Here is a 26,870-nt window from a genome sequence, read left to right on the forward strand (position 1 = left end):
TCACAGCGTCATTCTTTGATTAATGTGATTAAATAACGTAGTTTGGGTGCGTTTGCCGCCTACCTGCAAAAAAAACCTGGTATCTGACATCAATGACATATTCATACAAAAAAAAAGCCTATGACACCAAACCTGTGCTGCAAAAGTTAATGAGAAGGACTTATCCAGGGTCTTAACATCAATTAAATCATATTAAGAATGTTATCATAGGCAGATAAAAAAAACCCTTTTATTTATTTGAGGCATTTATTACTGAATTAAAGTGATACAATATGACCGTATTTAAACCTTTGTTAGTTTGGTATTCATGTTGTAGCTGTTATGCTTCTGTAAAACACATAATGATGTCCAAACATCATGATCATTGCCCTCATCACATGAATGCAGCTTCGCAGGCTTTTATCCAATCACAGTAGGAGTCCGAAGTGCAGCTCGTCGATGATTGGCTGAATTGTCTGTCAGTCATTTGTTTAGGGCGTCACCACCCAACAGTTGGAGTGTGAAGTGCAGCTCGTCGATGATTGGCTGTATCGTCCGTCAGTCATTGTATTAGGGCGTCACCACTCTCGGCAGCTGCCAGATTCAGAAGCAGAAAAACAAGGGCTTGTTTGAACAGTAGGACAGATGAATGCCGTTTATTTCCGAGCAGAGGTGGTCTTCTAAGTAACAGAGGTAAGCGCCACGTTTCTAGACAAGTCATTTATAATAATATATTAATGCCAGATGTTCAACTAACGGTCCTAAATCCCCTGATGTTTAGCACGCGCCTAGCTAACGGTGTTGACATGAGAGAGCGGTTAGCTTCTTTGGCTTTTTAACGTGATAACACCTCGTTTACCTGTACTAGAGTGTCGTCGGATAGAAGACATGTGTTGTCATTGAGTGAAGCGTGTTGACGTGACTGTGCTAACTTAAGCTAACGGTAACGCTCATTGACAGGGGCGTATAACGTTAGCCAGGGGTCCAGGGCACCTTTCTCCTTTTACTATTAGAATAATCTGATCTATGTTTTGTTTTTTTTGCGTGTGTGTCTAGCGGTTTGCGGCCGAGTCTGATTGTTTGTATAGTTAGAAGGTATGTTATGTACTATTCTGTTTGTGGGTAACATATAACATGCAACATATATAAACTGAAAATAAAAAAACAGAAAGAATAATCTGTCTTCTTTTGGGTTCCCTCGAGTGGGACAACATACTAATTTAAGCCCTCAGTTAAGCCCCCACTTTATTATTTAGGGAGATAGATAGGTGGATGGATGGATTGATGGGTAGGTAGGTAGGCAGGTGGGTGGGTAGATGGATGGGTGGGTGGGTAGGCATGCAGATGGGTGGGTGGGTAGATGGATAGATAGAAATTTACTTTATTAATCCTGCAAGGGGACATTTTTTGCTACAGCAGCATTTATAGGTACAGGTAAATAAAGTAATGCAAATGTCAAATGCACAATATATACAATGAAATGGAATAATATTAAATTAACGAACTAAACAGTAGTGCAAACAACAGAGTAACGGTGTTAGAGTCGTGTGATTTATTATAAAGTCTTATTGCAGGAATGTTCTCCTGTATCTGGATGACAGTGTCTCTGCAGGAGGTGGTGCAGACGAGTGTGCTCCAGGTTATCCAATAGGGATAATAGATTTTTCAGTTTCTTCATTTAACTGCTGATTGTATGTTTGCCATCTCTGTCTTCCTCCCCAGCCGTCACCTGATTCCCCCCCCCCCTTACCTCTCCATCCCATACTGACCATGGAGACCACCAACAGCTACGTGCTGATCCACGGGAAGAACATCTCCCACAACACCTCTGCTGTGGGGCCCCACATGTCCATCGACAAGCTTTTCCCGGCTCTCCTGGAGTGCTTTGGCATCATATTGTGTGGCTACATAGCCGGCAGGTAAGAACAGTCACACTTTTCTCCTTCTGTTTCACAGGTACGCAGCCGCCATGTGAAGGTTCTGCAGTATGCAGGACTTTTAGAGATATCCAATGAATGTGAGAAGTGAACAAGCTGTGTGTTTATGGCAATTTCTTCCATTCCTACCCATAGGGCAGATATCATCACACAGAGCCAGGCGAAGGGTTTGGGGAACTTTGTGTCCAAGTTTGCTCTTCCAGCTCTGCTCTTCAAAAACATGGTGCTGTTGGACTTTGGAAACGTCATCTGGGCGTTTTTCTGGAGTGTCCTGATCGCTAAGGTGTGTGTGTGTGTGTGGGGGGGTCATATGTGGATGTACTTTTTTCTTTTTTATCACGGTGGTTAGAGATTAATGTGACTGATGCTCCCTTCTCGTGTGCAGGTGACGGTGTTTGTGCTGGTATGTGTGCTGACTCTGATGGTGGCCAGTCCAGACTGCAGATACAGCAAGGCCGGCTTGTACGCCATCTTCGCTACGCAGAGCAACGACTTCGCCTTAGGATACCCCATAGGTGAGGCAGATGCAAAACACCACCACTGATGTATTCTATACCAAGACAAATACTGTGTTTAAGACACAAAAAGTATACACCCCCCCATCTCTCTCTCTCTCTCTCTCTCTCTCTCTCTCTCTCTCTCTCTCTCTCTCTCTCTCTCTCTCTCTCTCTCTCTCTCTCTCTCTCTCTCTCTCTCTCTCTGTATTTCTAGTTGATGCTCTGTATCGAAGCACATATCCAGAGTACCTCCAGTACATCTATCTCGTTGCCCCGGTCTCCCTCATGCTCCTCAATCCAATCGGCTTCGCTCTTTGTGAGGTGCAGCGGTGGAGGCAGGCCAGCCATTCACACAGCACTCTTGGCATCCTGGGAGTCGTATTCCTACAGGTAGTGTGTGTGTGTGTGTATGTATGTATATATACACACACACACACACACATCAACACCATCCCCCTCTCTCTGTCGCCTGTGTAGGTGTTGAAGAACCCAATCGTGTTCATGGTGATAATAGGAATCATCTCCCACTTTGCTCTGGGCCAGCACATCCCCGCTGTGCTGGCAGAGTTCATCGATGGCTTGGCGAACTCGTTCGGAGGGGCGGCCTTGTTTTACCTCGGACTCACTATGGTAGTTGGCTTTTGTGGGTTTTTCATTTGAATTTTGACTGTAAATTCAGTGTTTTTTTTACGGAAGTATAATTTGATTTCAACTGTTTTGAAGCCTGTGTACTTAATGTTGAGTCATGTTTCTGTTTCTTCGGCAGGTCGGACAGCTTAGAAAACTAACCAGAGACACGGGAGTGGCCTTGATTCTACTCATCACAGCCAAACTGTAAGGGGGGCTGAGATGGTGTGTGTGTGTGTGTGATTATATGATGTGGGAGTGGCCTACTTGCAGTATAATGTATATCACTAAATATTGTTTTATAGTATATTTTTTCCTATATTTAGGTATAGTACATGCATGAAGCAGCAAGATGTACACCACCAGCCACCACTAGCTACAGCATCAACAAGGACTCATTCTTTGGCACTTGCTGTTTTTCCTCTTTTCCCAATTTATTTATTCTGAATATCATAATCTCTCTGAGTTGATTGGAGGATAATTGAGATCACCTGTTGCGTAGAGATTGGCGACATGTTGCCATACACACAATAATGAATAAAGTATCTTCTCTTCTACAAGCAAACATCTAAATCACACATTCATTTAATGGAATACACAACTGTAACTACAGTCAGATCTACTTGTGCTCTGTAGTATTATAAGGCTTTTAATTTACCAATTTACACAGTCTGATTTATTGCCAGTCGTCCTTCCTGCACTTGTCAGCTGTTGCTTTAAGCCTGGATTGTGACTGATAAATCTATTGCTTCTTTGTATTTGTGTCATCTTACTTTATGGTCCGTGCACCGAGCTTTGATTGGCTAGTAGGGAATTATTTTACAGGCATTGATCTCTTATCTGGAGCATGATCAGCTCCGTAGTTTCGTACCTTTTGTGAGAAGTGAACCACCGTCATGGCCCTGAGATCCCGGGGTTAACCTTGTAGTTACCTTGCTCACCGTAGAACAGGCCTCTGGTCTTTGATGACGTGTCCTGGTTCATGTCTCTCTCTCTCTCTCTCTCTCTCCAGCCTGGTGATGCCGCTGGTCTGTAAAGACATGGTGGATATTCTGGACGTAGGAGTGAACAGCACCAGTGCCAACCACACCAGTTTGTCTAACTTTGCGTTCCTGTATGGAGTCTTCCCCACCGCACCTAGCGTGGCCATCTATGCTGCACACTACAACATCGAGCTCGAGGTGGTAAGCGGCGCTGATGTAGGGATCCCACTTCAAACAGCAGCTTGTAAGGAATTAGTTTGATTCAATCCTGAAGCAACAAAACAATATTTTAAACATTAGAATAAATAGAAGAGGTTTACGGACAATCCCAGCAGTTTAAATCAGGTCTAGAACCAGAAGAACCCCTGACTTAAAACCTTTTTTTAAGCCAAGAAAATTACTATTTTGTATCAGTAGGCTGCCATTTAACAGTTTTAACTGTGTATCCACAATACTCTGTATTCATCCCCCCCACACCGTCACACCGCAGAGTCACATAGATACATGTAGTAGTTGAATTATGAGGATTTATGTCATTTTGCCCACGTGTAAAACAAGCAACATGGACATCATAACCCACTTGTTTAATGTGTTTGAGCGAGCTGAGGAAAGTTTAAGAAAATCTGAATTTTGTAAGAAACACAAGATAGCTTTGTTTGCTAATATTTCTGTAAACTTAAACCTGTATCAGCTGTGTTTTGATATTTATTGTGTCAATTGTTAGTATTATTATTAGTTTTATCAGGGAAAATGTATTTATTTTTGTTAATTAAACTATCTGAAGGCGATCATTTCCAATTCTCTTGAGTGAATTTTCAAATGAATATTGTCCGATCCGAGTCTGCACATAAAGGTCTCTGTATCCAGTGTTCACGTTACGCTGTCAGTAAGTGGTGTCGTCCTCTCTGCCGTGTCTTTAGGTGACATCAGGGATGGTGATCAGTACGTTCTTGTCTGCACCCATCATGTACGTGTCGGCCTGGTTATTGACCATCCCTCTCATGGACCCGACCCCCCTGGTGACAGAGCTTGAAAACGTCAGCTTCAACATCAGCATCGTCAGCCTCGTAGCTCTGGTATGTACGCAGATATATATGAATAATATACAGCAACATAAAAGGTGTGATCATGTGACATCTCTTCTCAGGTGTGGACCATCGTGGTGATGCTGCTGAGCAGGAAGTTTAACAGACTTCCTCACCTCTTTGCCTTAAATCTCTTCCTGGCTCAGGTCAGTCTCAGCTGATTTAAAGCGTTAAAACGTCTCATTGATGTAAAGTGTTGTTGAGCGTGTGCTTCACCTGTGATCTATCCAAACGTTCATTACTTTGGCTCTTCATATTCACTTCTCTGTTCTGAAGCTGTTGTACTCCGCTCTAGTTTTTGGTGTGTGTCAGTATGATCCTGTGGAACGTCTTCGTGAAACAAGACGACAATCTGCTCGGCAAGATTCTCACCTTCACTCTGCTCTATGGGTCTCTGTACAGCACCTACATTTGGACAGGTAAGTGTGTTAGTAAGCACATCGATTCTGTCAATTATACCTTTTTCCACCAGAATTAGCGTTCATACGCAGGTTCTTTGAACACAGGTCCTTTCCCTAAAAAGGATTTCTTTAAATTGGACACAAGTATGAACTGATTCAGAGCTTGGTGGTCAGAACACGGTTTTGCCCTCAGTCAAGAAATGATATGCTAATTATGACAATTGTACACAAATGTCTATGAGGTAAAATGATGAACTGCCTCTCGGTTGGCATCCGACTGCGAGGCAGTAATTCTAGTTTATGTCTGTTAACTCTTCGGTCTCTCTTAAAACTCCGTGTCTACTCATTTGGGACGCCGTTCGAGCCGCTCGGACCGAGAAGGATGTCATTTTGTGAGGGGACAAAAATGAGTGCGTCTAATCAGGTGTCGTGTAAATACCTGTGACTACTGCGGAGGCATTTGTCCCGGGACTGAATGCCGATTGTAACTTTAGTGCGTGTATGTGCGTGCTTTGCTCTGTTTTTCAGGTTTAATCCCTCTGTGTCTGGCTCTGACTAACAGAGATGATCTCCTGAGACTCCGACCAGGAGTATTCATGGTTTTGGGTTGGGGGTAAGTCGGCACGCTCGGGAACTTTCTGTGAAAACTTTGAAGCTTTTAATCGTTGTATGATAAGCTTGTTACAAATCAACAGGTCGGCTTTGTAGATCTTTGCATCCAAAATCAGTTTTCAACAAAAATGTACTTTGGCACATAAAAACAGTGTGAAAAAACTACCTGTGTGTGTGTGTGTGTGTGTGTGTGTGTAGGGTTCCCTTCCTGACGGTCGGAGGTCTTCTGATATCAGGAGAGAGGACTGATACCATAGACTCTGCCTTCTTCTACGGCAGAGCTCAGGTTAGAGTTCTGTTTTTCACTCTGTGCTGTTTCTCTTGTCTCCTCAGCTCTGACTCAGTCTGTTTGGTTCCTATTTAAATCTAATATTTATAAATTAGATCTAAATCCAATACATGACTCAAAGTAGAGTCGTCCGGGGCGTACTTCTTCACATATCCTCTCTTCCTCCAGATCATCAGCACAGCAGTGGTGCTTGCCGTCAGCCTGGTGCTCGGTGCGATATCTCTGATGGGTCTCAGCCAGGGGGACAGGGAGCAGAGCGGCTACCAGGCCCTGAACAGAGCTGCTGTGACAGGCATCAGTGACGAGCTGAGGACCCCTGGTGGCCTGAAGGAACCACAACAACAACCACAGCCACAGATGGAAAATTCACCTGCCGGCAGCATCAACTCAGGTAGCGCTGACCGGTGCTAATACAGACGAAAGTAACATTTACCTGAATGAAGCAAGGGCAAATATGAGTCCATTACTTGGACCAGATGATGTACATCTATATATAATGTGTACTGTCTCTGTTGTGTTGGCAGACCTCCACATCTTCTCTCCTCTCCAGCCGATACCTGACATGATAGCCAGCACGCAGAGGGAGCACACCAACAGCACAGGTAACACAACGGATCAGTACCTTCCATCTAGCGAATGTCCATTTCCACATTGTGTTTGCATGGTGGACGTGCAGTAAAGATTCTATATTTCATTCAATTTCAAAAGGATAGAGATGGAATAAAGATTGAAAAAATGAAAGAAGAGAGTAAATCTCTATGATCTGTTTTATGTTAAAGAGGAAACGGAAGGAAATTTCTGTATTTTCTTCTCGAACATAAAAAGGCTGTTTTGTGCAGTTGAGTTAAGATCTGCTGTCAGTAATGTATCTAAACCAAAGCAAGACAGCAGCAATAGTCTGTTTAACAAAATTTAGAAACTTGGCATCCTCACAAAGCTCCCTGAGGCACATTTGTGGTCTCTTGGACGTCTCCAATCACCCTGGAACTTAACGCTTGTGTCTTTTCCTCTCCAGGCCACAGTGGGGCGCTGTGTGACGGGCTGCAGCAGGAGCAGCAGGGTTCTTCCTCGTCTGAGCAGCCGCTGAACTTGCCGCCACCTGGGCTTCAGCCCACCGACGATAAACAGACAGTCAGACACGTTCTGCTCTGTCTGCTGCTCTTTGTCAGCCTGCTGGCGGTGAGGGCAGAATAGTGTGTGTGTGTGTGTGTGTGTGTGTGTGTGTGTGTGTGTGTGTGTGTGTGTGTGTGTGTGTGTGTGTGTGTGTGTGTGTGTGTGTGTGTGTGTGTGTGTGTGTGTGTGTGTGTGTGTGAGAAAAAAAATTAAATATTTTTTACATTAAGTTGTCACTGAAAATCTGATGTCTACAGGCCACATGACTGGAATGCGACTTTAATCATGTGAGTGATGAAATGAGACGGTCTTAGTGTGATAGAAGTGTATACCCAGTTATCTATCAGATCCCTTGTTCTGTGTTCCTTCTCCACCCTGAGATCCTCGGATGTGTCGTTCCTTGTTGTACCAAGATCCAGATTGTTACATAGACGTGATCGTCCTCGACTGTAGAAGGATTACCTGAGGAGATCAGGGCTGCACATATCAGTTTTAGTTTACTGGACTATGTGTATAAACTCTATTAGGGATAAACGTCCTGTTGTCTGATTGGTTGTTTTCTTCTCTGTGTAGAACCTGTCCAGCTGTCTGTGGTGGCTGTTCAACAAGGACCCAGGAAGACTTTACCTCGAGCTGCAGTTCTTCTGTGCCGTGGCCAACTATGGACAGGTACCACTGAGCGTAGTGTGTTAAATGTGTAAAGATGAGTGCAGAGATAGTATTCCTCTTTGTCCTCTCTGTCCCAGGGTTTCCTGTCCTTTGGGATCTTTGGTCTGGACAGACACCTCATCATCCTGCCCTTCAAGAAGAGGTGAGGGAGACTCTCGTTCATGGTTTCTAGAGTCATCTGAGATCAAATGAGGAAACACGTGTGTGCGTGTGTGTGTGTGTGTGTGTCAGGTTGCTCTGGCTGTGGCAGGGCAGGGACGGTGAGGACGTGAGTCCCTCAGCTGTACCAGAGGAGGTCAGACTCACCTGCACCCAGTTCGTCCGCTACCACAAAGACCAGTGTGTACAGGACATCGTGCACACGCGCAGGTACGAGGTTGTGTGTGTCACATCCCGTACATGAGCATGGAGCTGATTGAATTAGTTCTGTTTTGGGTCAGAACTGCTTGGCTGTGTCCCTGTTCATTTCCACATTATTACTGTTATTATTTAGTTTCCGTTTGATGTTTCTCTGCATGTTATTTATCCGTCTTGCTGCAGCTACTGAGGTTCTTTATCCTCTGACTAGTTCTTGTGTTTGAAGCATGTTGCACCTTTCACCTCTGTTTGCAGTACATGTATGAATTATTATATCAAAGAAAGATTATTAGCTGCTGCTGTCACGTGCAACTCTAGTAATAGTCTAATTCTTAAGAACAGAAAAGAGACTATTGCGATTGTTTCCCTTGTTTACTTTTTAGCAGTAAGATCAATGTTGAATATGAAATGTAGCCACTAAAAGCGTCTCCTAACGCAGTGATTCTCAACTGGTGGGTCGCGACCCAAAAGTGGGTCACGAACCCGTTTACAAAAAAAAAAAAGGTTGTGATTTTATTTTGAAGGGCATTTTGTTTTATGCAGCGGAATTATTCCAGCATTTACGGGACTTGTTCAGAGGTGCAGGAAAAACACCGACCAATGCGTTGTGAATCACATCACGTGAATATATATATACGAGTATTCTGACAAGTTTCCTGACTTGAGTGAGATGAGATGTACAAACACCGTGACACACGGAGAGAGACGAGGATACAGAGAGCAGAGCAGGACTGTTGAGTGTGAGTTGTGAAAGTCAAATCATAGGACGATCTCCAAAAGAGAGAAACGTCCAGAGAGACCAGAGTCATTGGACTCTGGTCCATATATATATCTATCTATCTATCCATCTATCTAGCCATCTATCTATCCATCTATCCATCTATCTATCCATCTATCCATCTATCCATCTATCTATCCATCTATCTATCCATCTATCTATCTATCCATCCATCTATCTATCCATCCATCCATCCATCCAGATAATTTGGGTGGTGGGTCCCGGCTTGTCATTAAGGGGTGATGGTGGGTCCCGCAGCCAGACCAGTTGAGAACCACTGTCCTAACGGAAACGCTTTGTTTGTGGATGTTCATGAGTCCTGAGTGCTTTTCTTTTCTTTCATTCTAACACATTATTTCTATTCCTTTCTCCTCTTTGTTTGTAATCCTCGTGCTTTCCTTTCTCCCCCTCATGTTTCCTTTTATTCCTCCCTGCTTCCCTGTGCCTGCCCTCTTTATCTCCCTTCCCCCATCACTCCAAAGTGGCTCAGGGGAGAGTGTGAGCGCTTCGACAGGTGAATCCTTCCTCTGATAATGACAGGTTCGGAGGACTGGAGGAGGAGAACGGGGCCTTGGGACATCCCCTCTCCTACGAGCCCCGGTACCGACACCCGCATCAGGAGCGCCTGCACCACGAGCCGCACAACCTGCGCCAGATTCACCGCTCTCCCGATCCGGATGAGTCCCCTGGTCGGTGTTGGCTTCCATCCCGACCCCGGCTTGAGCCCGACTATGAAAACCAAGCACATATTTCCCACCGTGACTCCCCAGAGGAGCAGATTCCCCAGCTGCAGTCTGACCAAGCTCATGACCCAACTACTCCTCACCAGCGTGGTCCCGCTTCCCCCCATCCCACACACCACCGGCCCCATTTTGAAAGTGTGTTTCTGGGCAGTGACTTGGTGGACTGGCTGGTTGAGAGAGGCCTGTGCGCTGGGCGAGCCGAGGCCCGAGTGTACGGCGTTCGCCTCCAGCAGGGAGGCGTGTTGGATCACCAGACGGGTCGGCACGGCTTCAGGGAGGAACCATCGCTGCTGTACCACTTCACACGGGGGAGAGGGGGGGAGTGGTCCCAGATCATGTGAGAGGAAGCGAGGACAAAGGGAGGCGGGTTTGCTTTGAGCGACCAGCTATTCGTGGTCGGTAGCCGCTCGCATGTCCGCTCCGGCTTCACGCTGTCGCCAAAATTCCAGCTGATGTGAGGCTTCATTTGCAGTTCCTTGGAAAATATAAAACCGGTGACATGAGAGCTGTGCCACACATGAAAGAACAAAGTGATGCTCGGGTTCGTGGAGACGAGGAAGAGGAGGAAACAAGCGCTCCCTGCTGGTACGTCTCCTGGTTCCCGACCAAGTCTTTTAACCTTTTGGTTGGAATGTTCTCCTCTCCTGAGCCGGCTTTGATCATTAGCTTCTTGACTTCAGTCACCTGGAGATGTAAAACTTGATTTCTTTTTTTCCTGTGTGCCAACTTAACATTTTCAAGTTGCCATCCATCAGCCGTCCGTCCTCACGTATCGTGTTATTGATGTGACCAGAGCAGAGCGGTAAACTGATGGTACTGTCTGTGTTGCTCTCAGCCAATGAGCTGCAGGGCTGCTCGCTGGCTGCTCGCTGTGTTTCCCTTCAGACATGAGATAATTTGGAACCTTCCTCTTATTTCACTGTTTGATATTTTGCACGTTGCGTCTTTGAACCGCTCTGGTCTACGTTGACTACTTGCATGACTCCGAGCAGCTCGGACTTCTCTGCTCAGCACTGACTGTTTGTTTTTAAATTATGCAACTCACTGGACTCACTCGTCTTGTGACGATGCTGCGGAAGATGTTTCTTATCTTTGCATTGTTTGATTGTGTTGAAACGATTGTGGTCTTCGCCACTAAATGGATTCATTCAGCCATGGGGGGGGGGGGGGGGGGATTTAAACGTATGCCTCTCCGGCCAAATCTGGTACTAGCTTGATTCAAGAATGTAGCCCAGGCCAGACATGAACTCTTTCTAAATAAACTGATGAAATTAAGTTTATTAAAACCTCAAGAGTGTAGTTGAAGTACACGCACCACACTAATGTGACCCGATACTTTCACCTGAAGCATGACGGCCAAAGAAATGATATTCCTCTCTTCTTCTGGAACCCTCTTCTTCTTCTTCTTCATCACAAACATCTAAAGTGCAGATTGCATCTTCTGCCAACTGACACCACATTGAGGTTCATGCAGAGCACATCAGGTCCTCGTGTGTGTGTGTGTGTGTGCGCGTGTGTGTGAAGAACTGAGAGGTTGAGACCAGCGTGTTGTTGGTGGGCAGGATTAGTGTTACTGGATGTTTTAAGTGTGTTGCTGTAACGACTGTGGTCACGAATAAACTACTGTTTGCATCCAAAAGCCCACGTTTCTCTTTGTCACCACACAATTATTGACTCAAACAGACATTACAGGTTTTATTACATAATGCACAAGTACGGGTCGGGTTTTTTCCTTGAACATTTTTTGGTCAAAGAAAGTCTCAGAAGAAGAGAACTAAAATCTTGACCTCCGCTAAGCCCTTTAAAGCTTGAAGCAACATTGTCAACACTTATTTTACTTGCTACAGTGTTCAGAAGTGTCTGGACTGCTCACCAAAAAACAGAGGAACCACGAAGCTCAGAGTTTCCCTGTTAAAAATGTGACTCTACTCTATAATTGTAAAATCCTGAACTTCACTCCACTGTCAGGCTACAACGTGAGAATTTAAATCCAAAATTCAACAAAAGATGATCTTCAAATGAGGTTCATCCTGAAAGGCGTATAAATAATACAGAAGACGTCAAAGACGTCGGTTTCAGACTTTCTACATTTTCTCTTTAAATAAGAATCTACGATTTAAGATTTATCCATGAACTCTGTCCCCTGAAAAATACGGATTAAAAAAATAAATAGTACAATTTCAAACTTTCAACAGTTACACTGAAAGCAACAGACTTAAAGTCGTCAATCTCAAAGATTTTCATTTGAATAAATGTTGAATCACTAATCGATTGACGAATGAGGTCACACTTGATTGTTGACTTTTCATATGAAGGAGTCGCAGGAAATGCAACGTTTGTCAGTGAGCTTCTTGCTGATCTCGTCCTCTCTCCGGGCTCCGCAGCTCATCTCCAACCAGCCTCCAGTTCAGACTCCAGTTGAGCTCAAGCATTTAACTTCCACTGGCTTAACACGGCCATCCAGAGTATCTACTGTAAAACCCTGGACTGTCTGAGCTCAGTGAGGTAGTGAAGTCGAGAAGAAAACAACAAGCCTGATCTGTTAGCAGCAAGTCTGCAGCAGAAGCCACGTGACCAAATTTCATTTTGTCGCTTTGTTGAGCCCATCATGAGAAGATCACACCTGCCGTGTCCTCTGTGAATGCAGCCACAGCTACATTGAGACGTGACTAAGTGCTTTAAGACGAGAAGAGAGACGGAGACGCGCTCAATCTTTAGACTTTTTAAAAGTCCAAATGTGCTAAAAACGTCTTTCCGAGCAAATCCCCGAAACTGTAACGGCTTCAAACGCTGAGCAAACATGTGAGGAGCGTTGGACAGAAGGTCATTTACAACTGCAGTCACGATGGACGGAGAAGGAAAGGCAGAAACACAAGCTGACGCACAGCAGACGATTAAAGCGGGCGACTGCATGATGGGCAGCCTCAGCCAACAATCCACCGAAATCTAACATATCGTTTAACTTGTATCAATGTGAGTGAAGGAATTTAAAAAGATTTCCCGAAAACTTTAACTCTGTGTAACACCATGTGGCCTTAAAGCCCGGTGCACCATGAGAACCGCTCATCCTGCGAGTACGATGAGCCGCTTGTGACCTGACAGACAATCACGAGGCCAAGCGGAGAGCGATTTCTCTCCATCGTTTGTTTGGGAATCCAAAACCACGTCGTGTTCCTCTTTTCAGTCCCAGAATCACCGTCTCTTCCGGTCCGGCTTGACTTCAGCCCGGCTGGGTCCGTTACTGTCCACGCCGTCCATCTTGAGGTGAGCGCCGCCGTACCGCTTGATCAGCGCTCCAGGGAGGAGAGCCATGAGGGCGATGGCCAGGAGCTGGGCCAGCGTCCCCCAGGAGAAGATGTCGTCCAGGGAGGAGATCTCGGAGAGGATGGAGCCCGTGCGAACGCAGATGAAGTTGTAGGGGATCAAACCTGGAGGAGGAGAAAACAGCCGAGTCATCGGTGTTTGGAGTGTGATTTTAACACTGTGTGAATGTGCGTGTGGAGTCTCACCTATGAACACAGAGAAGAAGAAAGTGGGCATGGGGATGTTGAGGACGGGACAGGTGATGTTAAGGAACCAGTTAGGAGTCATAGGGAAGAAACGCAGGAAAAGGAGGAAGAAGAACAAACTGCTGCGGTTTTCCTCCACCTGACGGAGGGAGGGAGGGAAGGAAGCAGGAACAGAGTCTGCAAGGCTTCCTCAAATTAGGGAGTAAAAAAAGAAGTTGAAAAAGTTTTTCTCTTTCAAATCCCTGAGGCCAAAAAAATGACTTCCATAAAGTTTATAAAATACTTGCATTCACCAACATATGCAAACGAAATGCAAACATACCGTAAGCGTGTTAACGTGGCGATCGCGTTAGCGCGCTCGCACGCTCGCGTTAGCGCGCTCGCGTTAGCGCGCTCGCGTTAGCACGCTCGTGTTAGCACGCTCGCGTTAGCGTTGCCGCCATCGTGACTCTCTGACGGGGAGACGCCTACCTTCCTCTGCAGCAGAGCCACCTTCTCCGGGAAATGCTGGACCACGTGCTGCTTTCCGAACGCAGAGGAGAGCAGGAAGCAGAACGTGGAGCCGACGGTGGTGAGCAGGCAGGCCAACGCCAGGCCCTCCCAGGGCCCGAATATCGCACCGGCTAACATGTTCTGGAGGAGGATGAGATGGATCGGAGTACATTGTGCAAACATTCTTGGAATGCATTGGCTAGATAACTGCACGACGTTTTGAGGTCCTCCATGTGTAAGTGTGTGTTCAGTGCTCCTCACCAGAAAGGAGGAGCCCGGTATGGCGAAGGACTGCTTGTAGAGGTAGGCGCTGCAGAACAGCAGCAGAACGTAGCCGTGATGTTCTCTGTTGTAGAACTTGAGCATCTCTGCGAGCTCCCGCAGCTCGTCCAGGTCCGACGGGAACTTCAGCCTGGATGGAAAGAAACGCGCCACGGCCAAGACTCAGTGCCTCGTCCTTCTGTCAACACCTGGAGCTTTAAGGACTCACACACTGATTTATACATCTCCCAGAATGCCTTTCGTTATAGCCCCAACAATAGATTTTTTAATCTGATACTCTTAATATTTAGCAGTTTAAAAACAATCCTGTAACAATCGATCAGCCGAAAGTCCTCAAAGTAGAAATGGACCTGGACCGCAGCCACACCTGTCCACCAGACGTCCCTCGCCCACCTGTTCTCACTTCCCTCATCAGTCGCTCACTACGAATGCCAGCCCAGAGATCTCTTGTTGCGTTGACAGTTCATCCCAGTTGTCACCAACTTTGGTTTGTCAAGCAACCTGAACCTGAACTCTGATCTTTCACCTGAACCGGTCACCAACACCTGTGATCTCTTTCTATGCACAATAACTCGCTGAACTCTTCCTGTTACGTCTGCGTCCTGCCGCAACTCCATCCATGTGATCTCTATTGTTCAGTGCTGATGTTGGATGCATCTGGACCGTTCATTTATGATTCAAACATTGTTTTATTTGAATGATGTTGCAGTTTTAAACAGTGCGCTGATGGAGCTCAAAGTTAGTCGTGCAGTGACTTTTATCACGCTTCACAGAGAAAGAAGAGGAAAGCTCGCGTTAGAAGGAAGGTAACAGGAGACATTTGATGGAGGGACAGAAATAGTGTCGCTGCCTGAGCACTTGAGCAGAGGGAGGGAAGACACACACACACACACACACACACACACCAAACCCCCCGTTGAAACTCAAGATGCCGACTTCCTCTCCCACCTGCTCCGACATGCAGCATTCGTCTTTTCTACTGGTCAGCGGACGAACATGCTGCTCCGTCATTGGTCAGCAGGGCGATGATGTATGTCGTGATATGAAAGATGTCGTCGTATTATCTTCACCATGTTTTATTGTGGTTGGTTATATGCTGATCAGATCACTGAGGTTCAACCAACAGTTACACTCACTCTTGTTATTAGAACTCTGCAGCATTTCATTCAACTGTTCTTCAGTTGTTTTCTGTTTGATTTGGTTTTCTTCTCTTTGAAAAGGTGCAGTGTTTTAGAGAGATCGAGTTTTAACTCGTGTGTTCGTGAGCCAACCTCCGTAATGAATGAAGATGATTTGACTCACACATGTATCATCACCACAACACACACACAAATACACACAACTTTGCCGAGTGCAATCACGCCATGTTTAAATGACTTGATAAGTAACTGTATAATATGAGTCATAATGTAATGAGCACACACACACACACACACACACACACACACACACACACACACACACACACGGGCCCTGCTCTTGGCTTCAGAGTGTCTTGGTCGGCGTTATTCTATCATCCCTAGACAACCACACACTTGACCGTCTGGCATATTGCAACACACACACGCACACGCACACACACACACACACACACACACACTGAGGAGTAATGCGATCAGTCCCATATGTACTGGGAGGAGATGTGAATATCAAACATTTCATTATTTGTCTTATGTGCAACAGTTCTGAAGACAAATGTGAGCAGGAAGAAAGCTGTGTTGAGTCAACTTACCGAATTTAAACATTATATTGATATAAAAGATGGGGAGCTGATGCTGTGCTCAAGTCAACACAGAATGTCAAGAACATAATATAAGTACCGATGACTTGTGTGGTATTTGGAGAGGTTATTAATTCCTTCATTCCTTGCTGTTATTTGTAGGGATCACAATCACGGATGTTTGGGCAATTTAGTTTCCGAGCCAGCTGATGTTCACTTTACTGACGTCGAGAAAACCCCAAATGACTACAGGAGACAGAATGCCTGAGGCTGTAATGACAGTTCATATCCCGACTCCTTTCTCTCTGGACTTTATTCTAGCATTGTTTTTCAGACAGGAAGTATCATTTTTAGTATAAAAAAAGAATAAACCACTTTATTATGTTTTAGAGATACTCAAGTAGCCTAATTTAAATGTAGGTAGGCATCTAATCCCTCACTGGATTTTAAAGTGTGTGTGCGTGTGTGTGTGTGTATATGTGTGTGTGTGTGTGTGTCTTTTTCACTGTTAATTGTTGTTGATTGATAATGCACATCTTGCAAATCAACAACAATAAATAAATAAACAAAATAAAATAAATAAAAAAGACGACAGAAGGAATATATTTTCTTCTACATTTGAAGCCATTGAAACTTTGTTTGAAACATTGTTTCAGTGATTAAAGCTGCACTGTCTCTCTCTCTTTTTCTCCATACCTGTACTCCGGGACTCCCCCGTCCTCCTCCTCCGCTGAGCCCGGCGGGCCGTGCGTCGGTCCCGGGGGAAGATGGGTCGACAGCAGGTAGAGGAAGACACTCGCCGCCGCCACAAGGGCAGCCAGTCCCGCTAAGGAGCGCATGTCGCTCCGTGCACCGGTCAAACGTCACTGACGACTGTGTTTTAAATTTAAAAGAGGAAGAGAAGAGGAAGAACCCGCGAGGCTGAAGTCAACGTGTTGGCGGTTGAGTTGGGGTGGCAGGCTGCTGATGACGGTTGACATTCTGGCTGGGTTCGGCTCACGGATCACATGGCAGCCGGTGACCAACAACTCTCTCCGAGGAGAGAAGAAGACTCATGTTGCCACGTGTGTCCCCTCACAGCAGCTTTTCTCCTCTTCTTCGTTTGTGTTTCTCTGCTCGCACTTTACGGATTACGTCTTCAAGCGATTTGCCCCCAAACGGACGAACACTGAACAGGTTGAACTCATTTGGCAGAAGTTTGTGAACGCAGTCTGCTGTCGGTGAGAACTGTGAATGTGCACTTACACCAATGCGCCACTAGAGGGCGACATGGTGAAGGCCATGTGTGACAGTAATATTTATATATTTATAGATCAGGATCCTTATCATGCATCAGACTTACTGCAAATGTAACAACAAACATATATTTTATAAAATAATTCAGGTCTAAAATAAAGAGCAACACTTTTAACAGAACCTGTGCATATTTTCGTTTAATTGATTCATTTTTATTTTGAAATGTGTCTTGTAATGTATTTCTATATATTTGTATTTATACGTTTTCTGTTGAGGTGCAGTTAATCTCCAAAAAACAGAAATACAAAAGGCTGTTATATCAGAGAAGGCCATTTCTCTCATCGAGTACTTTTATTTTAATACTTTACTCCAAAAGGCTCCAAAATACAAATAGAAAATGAAACCGTGCGAGACACAATGTTCTGCTCGTCACAACAATGACAAAACAAATAAGCAAGTAACTAAATAACTACGGGAGGAAACAAGAGCACACCCCGAGGTTTGACTCAAGCTGACGAACAATCATCACTTTCTAAATAAGCAGAGGAACTTTACTGACATTTGTTTCGAGATGAGAAAGCAAAACCTTTTTTAAATAAGCAAAATGACAGAGAACGAATATTGAAAAGGAGTTTATTGCGATCAGAGTGAGCTCAGCAACACGTTGTTTGAGACAATAAGGATAGTTTGCCTTTAAAGGTAAAGTGATGTCAGTGAAACTGACCTTAAATCAAGAGGGAAAAGAAAGTGCAGCCTCGTGTACATCTGCAGTCTGTCATGATTAACATAGAGGGGAGTAAGTTCTACCATCACACATGATATCAGCACAAAGAAACATGTCTGAACAACCGGCTTGCATGACGTTTATAAAGTGAAACGAGACGATCTCAGCCGTCCGACCTTTCACGTCCTCACAGGTGTCCTTGTTTCTGGCCTTGCGCGGGTCTCAGCGTTCGCCATCATTTCCTCGAAGGCCTCTTCCTCTGGAAGAACTGTAAGGTGTTGAACAGAGCTGCTGTCAGTTTGAAATCCACAAAGCTGTGGATCTGTAAGACTTTGAAACACGCAGGAATACCTTTCCGGTCCCGGAGGAGAATAGCTGTCATCTGCGCCTGAAGGCCGACCGCCAAAACCAAGAGCAGGAACACGAGCTGAGCTCTCATCTTCTGCAGGAGAACACTCAGGATTAGTGCAATCCTCTGCTTTTCTATTGCATGATACCAATGAATGATCCTTTCTAATTGTCAGTGAAAGTTTGAAGAGATATTTTAAATGACAGCTCACCTCGGCTAACCTCAGCAGCAGTTAGTCTGTTAGTGCGTCTTCAACAGGGAAGTCAGTGTCTGTGGCGTCTCGGCTGTGACTCATATACCGGAGCAACCGGCCTCGGGCTGGGCGGTTCTTTGTCTCCAAAGCATCTTAACAATCCAAAAGAGATTCCAAAAATACATCTCTCTCTGGCTCGTATCAAAAGCACAACGCGAGAAGGAAAACAGCTCTTCACTGGGTCGACTGAACGGCAGTCAGGGGCCTTACAGGTGCATTACAGCACATTGACTCTGACCGGAAACGACGACTTTGACGTTAAAGCGCAGGTGAATAATATGGGGATTGTAACCAAAGGCAGAGGGAATCGGGATGTTTTCTTATGGTTGGTATTTACTCCATGGATGGGTAACTGAACGGGTTTAGCAGGCCTTCACCTGCAAAATGTCACTTGAAGAGACACGCCCCGACCACAAAGGCAGTCACACAATGACCACAAAAGAGACGCAAAGCAACTGCAAGACATACAAAATAATTACAAAAAGGGGTAAAGAGACTGCAAAGAGATGCAATATGACCACAAGGAGACACAAAGAGACAAACATGGAAACAAGAAACAGACTCAAAACCCTCACAGAGTCTGTGCGTCTTGCTTGGTGTCCTTTTGTATGTCAGTGGCCCTTTGTCTCATAATCTGAAATGTGTTTATCAAACCTTTTAATGATGACAACAGAATAACAAAGTGTGAATTCCCCACCTGAGCATTGTGCAGCTGAGGCTGCAGACGGATGAACGCCTCTGTGTCTGTGTGGTGGAGCTTCTACCGGACCGGTGTGTTCCAAAGAGCCTCGAGGGGAAACGATCTTCTTCAGCAAGAGCGCAAACTTGTGTCCATTGAGGTCAACGGAAAAGTCTCGACGAAGGTTTCTGACCCCGTGTTCAGTGAGGACCGACAGTCAGACCACGGTGTTGTCTTTGGGTAAGACGTTGAAAAAGACAGGAGCTTTGCACACGGCACAATAAATCAATAGCTGCTGGAAACGACAGCAGAAACGTCGACGCTGTCAGATATTCGCCCAGCGCCTAAATTACAGCACGATCAATGATCCATAATTATCATTGGCAACAACACGTTTGGCTCCGCTCTGCTTCAGGCCTGTGGCTTAGTACTGTGTGTGTGTGTGTGTGTGTGTGTGTGTGTGTGTGTGTACAAGCTAGGGTCATGAGAGGCTGCAAATTAAAAACGTATTGAGATGTTACACAGCTGATGTCTTAACCCACGATCCTCTCATTTCAACACAGGCGTTGTATCTGACAAAAGAAATGGATCTATAATTGAGGGAAAAGTGTTCTTCAGCGTATAAATGCCATCGTAAGAGTCAGAGAGCACAAATACTTCGATAGCTTCTGTCGACTGGAGAGAGGTCTCTGTGTTATGTGCATGCAGTGTACAGTGAGAGTCGTCTGTAAGAAGCACAGTTTGCATGTTTATCTTTGTTCTATAGGTTCCTGTTGTTGTTGGTTTCAGACTTTGCGTTGTTGTCCAGATGATGTTGGTTGTTATTTCCATGACGTTTCCTCCCTTTGTTCCCGTCACACTTTGTTCAGTTGTTAAACATGTAGCCTTAACAAAGCTACACTCATGAGTTGACTCAATATCCTGGATGATTATGTGTTGTCACTCGTATGGACTTATTTTGGTGCATTTCTAGCTTCACGTGACACTTTGTCGGTGCAGAACATAAACAGAAGATGTGTGGGCTTTGTGGAGCAGAGATGTCATGACAAGTGACAGTGCGCACTTTAAAACGCACGAATCAAACAAAGAGAACAAGTTCATCTCGTTTTGTTCATCGCACAGCATCGATACCTCATAAACTACCAGAGACGTATACGCCGTCTCTCTGTCGCTTCTCCACATTCCAAATATGGTCACTTCTGTTTATTGGCTGAAAAGGAAAACATGGTGACGACCGTAATCCAAAATGGCGAAGGCCAAATTGCCGACCGCGAGGCTTGGAAAGTGACGTGACGATGACTACGTCCACTTCTTATCTTCAGTCTCCTGTTGATTCACAAGTGTTCGCTTACAACCAGCCACTCGGGTTCATAGAAGAGTTCAGATTCATTCAGAAAATATTCAACAAAATCTCTAAATACAGAACACAAAGAAACATGATTGACCGCAGCTCCTAATAGTTACATGAGGTCTGTTGTCTGGACAGCCGGAGAGAGAGGAGATGGGGAGTGATGCACATGTAAGACCTTTACAGACGAACAGAGAAGCCACAGGTTCACAGTGACGACACACACATGTGCTGAAAGTACTTCTCTAGTTCGTGGTAAGTGTTTTTAATGAACAAATACTACAATACTGACAACGCCGATCGTTCGGTTTGACTTTGTCTACACTAAAGCGTCAGAATATTCCTCACGGTACACGCACATGCCGAAGTAGAGGTGATTTCATTCAGGATTATTGTTGAACAGCTGAGTGAAGAGACTCGACTCACACGCTAGTTCTGCATCTTCGCCTCTTGGCTGTTTGGCTTCGCTGCTGGATATTTGTGTGGTGGATATTTTCAACATAGATGGGACTTTGTGTACACACATATATCCCATGTGGGAGGATATGAGGGTTGCAAATGAGTACATTTGAAGGATTTTAGATTCTCTGTGCAACTCTGTCTCATTAAAAACCCAAGATATTATTTAAATCAACTTGTACTTGAACTGGCTTTTTTATTATTTCACAGACTTTATGTTTTAAATCTTGAACGAAGCATGAAAACAACACGAGAAGCGTTGCATTAATGTCAATGGAAGAGGAAAAGATCCTTTTTCTTCCTCTTGAGTTCATTAAAGTTTTGATTGTATTTTTGATGTGTCAAAAGTATACACATACTACTCTCAAAGATATTAGTGCAGCAAGTACCGCTACTACTTTTGAAGAGTAGAATTGCACAAAGGTTTTGTTTGTACTTTTTAAACCATTATCCCGAACAGGTTTTACAGGAAAACCAAATTGCCTGTAAAGTTGCCACATGACTGGTTGCTGCAAGCAATGAAGCATTTAGAAGGCTGTGTTTTGAATGTGGCGCAGCGCTCGCTCCACATAAAACACACCGGGTGTAACATTACATCACTTCCAGCCAACGTCACGGAGAACAATGAGGAGCTGTTTTAACCCAATACTCTCTAAAACATCAGCACCTACGCGTGTTGTTGATGACCAAGTCTGTTTGCAACCGGCAACGTTAACCGTCAACTTGCTCTTCACTTCCATTCCGCTCCACGTGTGGAGAGCCTCAACGGGTTTACTGTCTGAGGGGTTCCATGTAACCTTTGCTCGTCCAGACTCTGGCTGCTTATTAAAGTATAGATATTCAGTTTATTGTGTTTGGGGATATTTTTTTACAGCAGGGCGCTAATCATGTAGCAGCAGCGCTACGTGGCTGCATGCATGGAGAGACACTGGAGCCATAGAACTGCATCTGATAGATGAGAGTTAGCAGCAGATGAATAGCAGTTTGCGTGTTTTTAAACTGACTGAATTAAAAGTCGATGGCTCTGCAGGTATTCCTGTATCTTGCAGAGTGAGAGAAAGAGATAAACATGGACGGCACAGCAAACGTTTGAGCACAACCAGATTGGAGGTTAAAGAGTAGAAGAAGAAGAGCTCTGCAGATCCATAACTAAAGAGTGGCTCTGCATGGCTCAACAGTTAAACCGAGGACGTGAATTAAAGCGGTTACCTCGTCTACAGCTGCCAATGTGAAGCTACAACAACACGACCTGATCCCTGGAACAAGAGCTGGAAACAGCCGAGAGGTTTTCATCTCATCACGACTCATTGAACAGGGTTTCAACGCATGAGGAGATCTTCCACATCAGCAACCAATACTCCATTGAGATGATCACATTATGGCTACAATGTTCAAGCTAACAGTCCGACGCCTTTTACGCACAAATTCTTACACAAATGTTACAAAGTTTAGGAACAAAAAACAAGATTTATGGAAAACATTTTTTTAAAGCTCGGCCTCAAAAGACTTCCTGCTTCAGTCGCTGCTGACGTGTCTCTCCTGCTTCTGTCTTTGTCACAGTATGATGTAACATGCAGTCTGGAGGTATTCAGCTCTGCTTTTATGGCCACACATGATTAGTAATAAAACATGATATATATATAACATATATATAATATATTTTAGAGTTTGTTTACAAGAGAACAGAAACGATTTGTCAATTAATGAATTATAGATCAACAGAAAATGAATGACCACCATTTTCATAATTGATTAATCATACAAGTCATTTTTGAAATCCTCCATTGTGAAAGTAAACTAAACATTCTTTCCTATTTTCTGGCATTTTATAGACCCAAGCATGTAATCTATTAATAATTGGAAGATGAATCAATATTGAAAATAGCAGTATACATTATTATTCCTGTCGCTCTCGCAACATCTTTCAATCCACACGTGAATCTGGTAAAGTGGGCGTTTACATTCGTCTCTTTCCTTAATTAGCAATCGAATGAGTTCTGTCATCCAGATCCAGGTGTTGCTTACACGTGTTACGAAGTGCAATAAGAAAAACAGACAAAAGTTCATTCTTTCATGAGCGCGGAACGAAGAGAAAAATACAAAAGTCAGAAGCATCCATCTCTCCAGTAAACAGATGGTTAAGATCTACAGTTTAATGTGTAACTTCTGAGTTGCATCAACCCGACCTCCTCAGGAGGAAGAGGAAGAGGAAGAGGAAGAGGAAGAGGAAGAGGAGGAGGAGGAGGAGGAGGAGGAGGAGGAGGAGCTACATTTTGCTGCTGGGGTCCGGTTACAGAATATTTATATTTATATACATGTTAAAAACCAAAGCCCTTGATAGAAAGAGTCATGGCAAAACAGTGGACTCGTTCCCTCTCTGGTGACAGCAATGACTTCCATAACATCTTCAGAGCGCCTTCTCTTCCTGTCCCGGTCGTTTCCTCATCGGTTTTTTATCACCACAGAGTCACTCTCATGTACCACCACACTGGAAGCTGCAGCACACTGCTCTACATGTTCACACACGACAGACTGGAGATCAGTGGTGTTGTGGCGATTACGCTCTCATCCAAAACATCGTTTAAATAGACTGACGGGTGAGGACCAGACCCAAAGGAGCGGGAGAGGGGGAGGAGGGGAGTACTCCGAGTGCTTGAACTACTCTACTAAGAACCACACTGATATCGTTCCAGTCTTTCTTCTCCAGTCATCGTCAATGAATGGATGTTAGCATCGACACGACTCTTCGTGATCCGTCCTCATCCAACAAAGAGAGATGAACAGCCAGAACATGGCAGACAATGTAACGAGACGATTGGGTTCTTCTGGGATGGGCGGGAGTCTTTAGTCCGAGGAAGCATCACTGGGACGACACAAACCTTTTCGTGTAAGAGAAGCCGTCGTTTCAGAAACAGCACAACGCAAACTAGTGAGAAACTGGATTCCCGGCTTCGTTTCAGTCCACCGAGGAGCTGACTCATTTTCAGCTTTATTAGGTGTCAGCATCTCTGTGTGTGACATCTCATTAGTGTCCACAGTTTGGTGTCACATCTGCTCCTGACAGCCATTCTGTGCCCAACATCACAAGTGTTTTTGTTTACTTCAACCGGGGACAACCAGCAGCGCAGGTGAAAGAAACTAATCGATTGTCCTACACGATCTGGTTGGCCCCCGGCTGCTGGGAGTTGCCATCGTCGCCCCTCTCCGATGGGTGTTTGTAAAGGTCACACGGCCCGAGAGGGAGGCTCTGTCCCTGCTCGGCCAGCACCAGCTCGTACGGCGGCGCCGCCTCCAGCGGGAAGGAGATGGAGGCGATGTGCTGGTGCTCCCGTAGCCCCAGCGGGTAGTGGGAGGGGGAGAACCAGGCAGCACCGGCCGAGGCCTCTCTGTAGTACGGAGAGGGATCCTGACCGGTGTCGTCCGGCTGCTCCTCCTGCTCCGCCCCTCTCTGACAGGGGTCCAATAGGGAGTAAGGAGGCGGGTCATCTGAAGGTATGTAGATCTGAGGCGAGCCTGGGCCAACACACTCATCGTACCTACGGAGATAAAAACAGAACAAGCAAACGGTCAGCGCTGTGGTGGAACCAACGTCTTTATTTCATTTAGTTTTTGAAAGGCCGAATGCCAACAAATGTGGATTAAAGATGAATATTTTGTTGGATTAAAAACATGTGAATTTTGGAAATTATTCATCTTTTTTTTCAATAAATGTTGACTAGAACATTGCTATTTAATATATTTTTTTACTGTTTATATATTTGAAATAAATGCTTTTATAATGTGTTTTCACATCACTTAGCTTGAAGCTTTTATTATTTCAGAGCTCCGTCAGATGCTGAGCCACGCCGCCGGCCCCGACATTGTCGATCTACATTAACCACGTTAACCATAGTTTGACAATGTGGAAAAACGAAATGATCGCCCAACTCTACGGCGTGTACACACTTAAAGGGAGAAATCAGCTGCAATTCTTAAGGAGCATTGTGGTTAGAAACATCCAAATGAGATCAGCTTCAACACCTGACACAACGAAGCCTTTTTCTCCAAAGCAACGACAGCTGACGCTCGTGGGTGTCGAAGCACCAAATGGCACAGAAGCTGAGCTTATACAATAAAACTGGATCATAGCATAACAACAATAGTATCATACACTTATCCAGGAGACTCCTATGTTTGCTTTTAGGGATATTGGGAGTATCAGGGGGATGTTCTAGTCCTGGATCCAGTTTCTCATCCCACTTTGCAGCTCTTTCATGTTCTGAATAGAACCCCATTGCTCGCTCATAAAGTATACAGCTGTGTGTACACTACTTCCTATAACTCTATTATACATTATATACACACTGACAGGGACACAAGAAGAAAGAGAAACGTTGTATGTAACTAAAACAACATATGAAAATGAATATCCAATGCCTTTTTTGCTTTCATGCCCACTCCTTTGCACACATCCATATTTGTGATATATTGGACCCCATAAGCACCCACACCAACAAAAATCAACTGTTCTGGTATCTTCCACAAATGCGGCGCTGCACATACTGCATGTTTATTATTAAATGTGTGCAGAGAATATCCCTGTTACAAAGTTCACTTGATCTTTGGCTTGTCCCTGCATGTTCCCCTCAGCAGGTTTGAGAGGTCAGAGGTTCAGGTCCAGTTACAGAGCAGCATGCCAGGAGCGGGTGAGAAGTCAGTGACACCACAGAAGGCCGAACGGGGTCTTTGATTTCGAAAACTGGTTTCTCTGTTGACCACAGTACACTGCACTGCTGTGCCGACACAGTTTTTGGAAGGAAGATATCAATTATTTCCTTTGTCAGGTAGGGGAGACAGAGGACGGTTGTGGAACCGTCGAGGAGTGTGTTTGGTTCCAGCAGTGACCAGCTCTTTCATGCGGTCAGTGAACTCCAGGTGGGGGGAGGATGGCGAGAGTGTGAGAGAGGAAAGGGACCTGGATGGAATTTGGGGGGTGGAAGTAGGTGCTGGGGAGGGAGGTAAAGACTCCTCGTCTAGGACGGGTGGGGAAAGTGGGAGATCGGAGGCGGTCCCTGATGATGAGGTTGGAGACTCCTCCCTTTGGCTGTCGTTAGGCGGGGGCATCCTTCCTGTAAGGTCTCCATGGCGATGCTGTGTGGTTGTCTCTTGTTTAGACTCCTCTTGTGTCTTGTCCTTGGCAGTAGGGACAGACGGGTGACGCAGGGAGAAAAATAGGTTCGAGGTAAACAGTTTTACCCCTGACTTGTTCAGGCAAACTCCATGCGCTGCAAAAAGATGTCTGCGCTCCCAGAAAAGGTAGAAATTGTTGATAAAATGTACTGAATGGTCGGCACATGCAGTTGGCAGCCATCTGTTCAGTGCAAACATCCTGCTGAATCCTTCAGCTCCTCCTCTGACTGGTGGAAGAGGGCCACTGATGAACACCTCAGCCTTGACAGAGCTGACCGTGTTTAACAGATCAATAAAGTCTCGCTTTAGAACTTCAGACTGTTGTTTCACAATGTCACAGCTTCCTGTATGCACGATGATGTTTTTCACTGTGGGATAGTCAGCCACGATGTCCAGGATTTTGTCTCTCATGTCAGAGACCATATCTTTCGGAAAGCAGAGTATTTTGGTGTTCTTGCTGCACAGTTTTCTGACATCTTTTACAGCATAGTCACCAACAATCAGAGTCTCAGGCCCAGTCACTCGCTTTGCCTGCGGCCTTTTACTCTCACATTGACTCTCAGTTCTTACCCCGCTTTGA

At 45.1% G+C, this 26,870-nt stretch overlaps 3 protein-coding genes and 1 long non-coding RNA gene across 5 annotated transcripts in view; 1 reads left to right on the plus strand and 3 right to left on the minus strand.

Annotated features, from left to right (window-relative positions):
* Positions 1–560: 560 nt before the first annotated feature.
* Positions 561–11,642, plus strand: gpr155b (G protein-coupled receptor 155b). Of its 2 annotated transcripts, none has more exons than XM_079280453.1 (20): positions 561–672; positions 1,702–1,898; positions 2,052–2,199; positions 2,302–2,431; positions 2,628–2,803; positions 2,891–3,043; positions 3,180–3,247; positions 4,053–4,224; positions 4,944–5,099; positions 5,171–5,254; positions 5,404–5,527; positions 6,038–6,122; positions 6,320–6,407; positions 6,579–6,801; positions 6,935–7,012; positions 7,426–7,589; positions 8,097–8,192; positions 8,270–8,334; positions 8,424–8,561; positions 9,868–11,642. In XM_079280453.1, the coding sequence occupies exons 2-20, from the start codon at positions 1,750–1,752 to the stop codon at positions 10,409–10,411; spliced, it is 2,841 nt and encodes a 946-aa protein (XP_079136579.1). In that variant the 5' UTR covers positions 561–672; positions 1,702–1,749; the 3' UTR covers positions 10,412–11,642. The 2 variants fall into 2 exon arrangements, with proteins under 2 accessions (XP_079136579.1, XP_079136580.1); XM_079280454.1 differs by having other exon boundaries at positions 9,810–9,990.
* Positions 11,643–11,758: 116 nt separating this feature from the next.
* On the minus strand, positions 11,759–17,287 carry tmem41ab (transmembrane protein 41ab). Its single transcript, XM_079280459.1, has 5 exons — positions 16,770–17,287; positions 14,333–14,483; positions 14,051–14,212; positions 13,580–13,718; positions 11,759–13,498 (listed from the first exon to the last, which is right to left on the minus strand). Exons 1-5 carry the CDS (start codon positions 16,910–16,912, stop codon positions 13,263–13,265), a joined length of 831 nt encoding a protein of 276 aa, XP_079136585.1. The 5' UTR covers positions 16,913–17,287; the 3' UTR covers positions 11,759–13,262.
* Positions 17,288–17,926: 639 nt separating this feature from the next.
* On the minus strand, positions 17,927–18,647 carry LOC306785895. Its single transcript, XR_013772451.1, has 3 exons — positions 18,594–18,647; positions 18,385–18,475; positions 17,927–18,301 (listed from the first exon to the last, which is right to left on the minus strand). It is a non-coding gene; the product is annotated as an uncharacterized lncRNA (long non-coding RNA).
* A 4,686-nt stretch (positions 18,648–23,333) lies between these two features.
* bean1 (brain expressed, associated with NEDD4, 1) overlaps positions 23,334–26,870 on the minus strand; it is a 34,026-nt gene continuing 30,489 nt past the window's right edge. Inside the window, exon 5 of the mRNA XM_079280460.1 lies at positions 23,334–24,657. Coding sequence (XP_079136586.1) covers positions 24,273–24,657 — 385 coding nt within the window. The 3' untranslated portion in view covers positions 23,334–24,272. The remainder of the gene's footprint in view (positions 24,658–26,870) is intronic.

Source organism: Melanostigma gelatinosum, assembly GCF_949748355.1.
Source record: "Melanostigma gelatinosum genome assembly, chromosome: 12".
NCBI lineage: Eukaryota > Metazoa > Chordata > Actinopteri > Perciformes > Zoarcidae > Melanostigma > Melanostigma gelatinosum.

What these genes read in the sequence shown, in the direction of transcription:
- gpr155b (XM_079280453.1), top strand. Translation starts at nt 1,750, where the DNA reads ATGGAGACCACCAACAGCTACGTGCTGATCCACGGGAAGAACATCTCC. An exon ending in TTCATGGTTTTGGGTTGGGG is followed by an intron (nt 6,123 to 6,319) that starts GTAAGTCGGCAC and finishes GTGTGTGTGTAG; the next exon opens with GGTTCCCTTCCTGACGGTCG. An exon ending in GACATCGTGCACACGCGCAG is followed by an intron (nt 8,562 to 9,867) that starts GTACGAGGTTGT and finishes TGATAATGACAG; the next exon opens with GTTCGGAGGACTGGAGGAGG.
- tmem41ab (XM_079280459.1), bottom strand. Translation starts at nt 16,912, where the DNA reads ATGCGCTCCTTAGCGGGACTGGCTGCCCTTGTGGCGGCGGCGAGTGTC. An exon ending in GGGGGAGTCCCGGAGTACAG is followed by an intron (nt 14,484 to 16,769) that starts GTATGGAGAAAA and finishes CTTTCCATCCAG; the next exon opens with GCTGAAGTTCCCGTCGGACC. An exon ending in TACCGGGCTCCTCCTTTCTG is followed by an intron (nt 14,213 to 14,332) that starts GTGAGGAGCACT and finishes ATCCTCCTCCAG; the next exon opens with AACATGTTAGCCGGTGCGAT.